Below are 3,250 nucleotides of genomic sequence, written 5' to 3'. Positions count from 1 at the left end.
AAAAAGACTTATGCACTAAGTTGAATGAAAGCCCAGGTCCACTTATGTCACGGGATAAACTTTGAAATGCTTCAACTAGTGAAATGTGATATATATATTCAGACTTTTCTATACTTCAACTTTAGATAGAATTTATTTATTGTATTTATAAATTTATTTAATTCTATGTTGCATCATGTTCACGTATATTTCCTGTTTGTTGACTCATTTATGTAATAGTGATGGATAAATGGTTTTTACTATTGATTGTGCTTGCAGCTGATGACTCTATTAGAGAATGCAATAAAGAGGGATTTCTTGTCCCCAAAGTTTGAAACAACCAATGAGCTGTTAGGTTCATCAACACGAGGAACTGTTCTTGCATCGGTGCCGCCCAGTATAGCTGCAGTGGCCTTAAGATTGTTGGATCTTGATGCATCAATTTCTTATGTGATGCAACAGAAGTTGGAGTTTAACAAGGAGAAAGAAGCTGGAGATCTCATTGTAAGTTCTTTTTCTGTCTTCTACCTTACGAATTTGAACATTGCACGACACTTCTTATGAAGGATTTTTTTTATTAATGTCTTACCACACATACTGTAATGTCTGTAGTGTAAATCTTATATATTACTCTCACTTGAGTTACATAAATCTTTTTCACCTCCACATGTATAATCTGTATTCATATTGTATTAGTTAGTATCTCTGGGCCTCGGGCCATGATTGTTAAAACTCTTCTATTCTTTTGACCTAAATTAAGCTCCCTCATTTTGGTGTGGATTCCGGCATCTATTCAGATGCTCAATCCATCCATTCTTCAGCAACAGCACAAATTGTCTTAATTTAGATATTGCGAAAATTCCTAATATTCTATATTAGTAATTCTTGTTTCAGCAAGAATTTAAATGCGACCTAGGAAGGTTTTTAGTGATGTCAGATTTATGCAACTAAATTGCTATCTCCTTTTGCCCATCATTCTAACTGTATGACTAAGACAAGATGGATTTGGTTGTGGATTTAATTCAGATATCCTGGGGTAAAGATTCAGTGACTTTAAATCTGGCATTTACTAGTATCTGTTAGACTGTAAGGTATTTATGAACAAAGGAGTGACTCGTCTTAAAATAAGCTGGTGAACACTTTTCCCACATTTTCTCTGGTCACAGTTTATTATTCTGATCCAATTAGGAAACTAGTTTTGGCATCCTTTTTTATTTTGAACTCATATAAATTATGCTTTGCCAGATTGAGAGTGTAAACTGTTTTCCTGGGCCTAGTTTTGAACTTTTATGTCCTAGGCTGCTTGTTAGTCAGTATGTCATTTTTGCACAACAGTTGTCTATCTCTTTTCTATAGACTAGTACCCATATTTGGATCAGCACCAATAGAGACATGGAAGAGCTTTTTAAGAAATCAGATTACATGCTTGGCATTACATGCACGTCTTATCCTGAGACTTGAGTTGTATTTATCATTATTTCTCCCAAGAAAATTTGGAGACTGATATCCCTATGATTTTCTTCCATGTAGATAATATTCTTTTTCTTTTAACAAAATCCCACTTACAATTTATGAATTTCTGATTGCAGAAGCTACCATCAAGGTTTAGCGCTGTCAAGAATATGCATGAGCTCGAACCAAATGGAAGTCCGGAACAAATTGATTACCAAAGAGATGTTAGGTGGCTTGATCCTGCAAGTGGCCGTACTCGTGGCCGAGGACGGGGAACTCGTGGTCGGGGAGGTCGTGGTCGAGGCCGAGGTGGAAGAGGAGTCAGAGGGATCGGCAGCTCTATGAGAGCAGAATATAAGGAAGACATTTTAGGAAGTTATGAGAAGACTACAAGGAAATATACGAGAAGAGGAGGTCGTACTCGTGGTGGTTGGGGAAGAAAGCGAGGTCGTCGCTCAGTTAGGCCTCGTCAGAGATCAGATACCCGAGTAACAATGGCAAAGGAAACGCAGATGGGAAGTTTCACCAATGTTGGCATTAATATCAAACAGAACAGTTTCGAGGAGTCACCAAGGAGCTCTGCAGGAAACGAGTGGGGTCTTGAGGAGAGGACTGCTTATGTTGAAGAGGAGGACAATAGCTCTGGATCTGGGTCTGAGAACGGTCTTGTTTCAGGGGATGAGTATGATGATCAGGCACCCAATTATGTGGTTGGCTATGGTCAGAACAAGCCCATGGGTTTGTTGGATGATGAGACGGACGAGGACGAGGATGATGTCGATGGATATGAAGTGGAGGATGATAGGTCTCGATTGAGGCAGGCGATGATGGATGTGGATGTGGATGATGAGGATGAAGAAGAGATTGGGGATGATATCAGGGGTGGGGATGGTGAAGATGTGGGTGGAGATGTGAATGGGGATGAAGATGATTATTCTTCTTCGGAGTATAGTGATTGAGAGAGTAGTATTACGAGTATAGAGGTAGTGATAGTTCTTTCTTTTGTTGGGATTACTGAGAAAAACTTAGTTGATAGCAGTTTTCATTCTTTTATGCATAGCGGCAGCATTTGAGAAAAGCAGTTAGCAGGAGCTCACGAGAATGTAGATAATTTCAGGCGCTGAAGACAGGAGCCCTCTCTAGTTAATAGCGGAGGAGTGGGAGCAAGGGCAATGTGCTCTTGGAAGTATTTTCGTATCAGACAACTTTGAACATGAATTGGGCTTTTTCTCCCCCTGTTCATTTTTTCTTCCCTTCAGTTTTATAAATGTTGTATTATGGTGGGTTATATATTATGATGTTTATTGGCAGCTCCATCCCACTCTCAAACTGATATTTGTCTAAATTAAATGGCTCAGTGTCCTGCCGTTCTCTGATATGCTCGCTTTAGTATGTTAATATGCTTTGTTGTTCTCTTTTATACGTCTGTTTTTTTATTGCTTTTCATGGTTAATAGCAAACATGAGATCAAATATTAGATATTTTGAGAGTATATTTTTTTTTTTCGAATTCTCATGAATTTAGTTGTGATATGCGTTGAAATGTTAAATTCAAATTTTCTGTTTCTCCATTCAAGTGAAGCCGAAGCAAGGCCTTTCTTGGTTTCTTTTCCTTGAATTTTAGATGTTTGATACGAATAGAGTAGCGCGCTCCTACTGTAATCTACAGACACAAATAGAGCATTGTTACCCTTTGCAATTTCTAGAAAACTTGGATAAATTGCAGTAAGATAGCTACACAAATAGAGTAACGCGTTAACAACAGTTTATTACCTCGTATCATCCGTAGACGCAAAAGAGAAATGGAAAGTCTAAGGGCT

At 38.4% G+C, this 3,250-nt stretch overlaps 1 protein-coding gene across 2 annotated transcripts in view; it reads left to right on the top strand.

Moving 5' to 3' along the window:
* LOC109843963 (homeobox-DDT domain protein RLT2) overlaps positions 1-2,810 on the top strand; it is a 15,488-nt gene extending 12,678 nt beyond the window's left edge. For both annotated transcript variants that reach the window (XM_020412961.1, XM_020412960.1), the window contains exons 17-18: positions 259-483; positions 1,569-2,810. In XM_020412961.1, coding sequence (XP_020268550.1) covers positions 259-483; positions 1,569-2,390 — 1,047 coding nt within the window. In that variant the 3' untranslated portion in view covers positions 2,391-2,810. The remainder of the gene's footprint in view (positions 1-258; positions 484-1,568) is intronic.

The sequence above is a fragment of the Asparagus officinalis genome, chromosome 5 (genome assembly GCF_001876935.1).
Source record: "Asparagus officinalis chromosome 5, Aspof.V1, whole genome shotgun sequence".
Classification (NCBI taxonomy): Eukaryota; Viridiplantae; Streptophyta; class Magnoliopsida; order Asparagales; family Asparagaceae; genus Asparagus; species Asparagus officinalis.
Note: the sequence above shows the minus strand (reverse complement) of the source record. Positions and strands in the feature narration are given on the sequence as shown.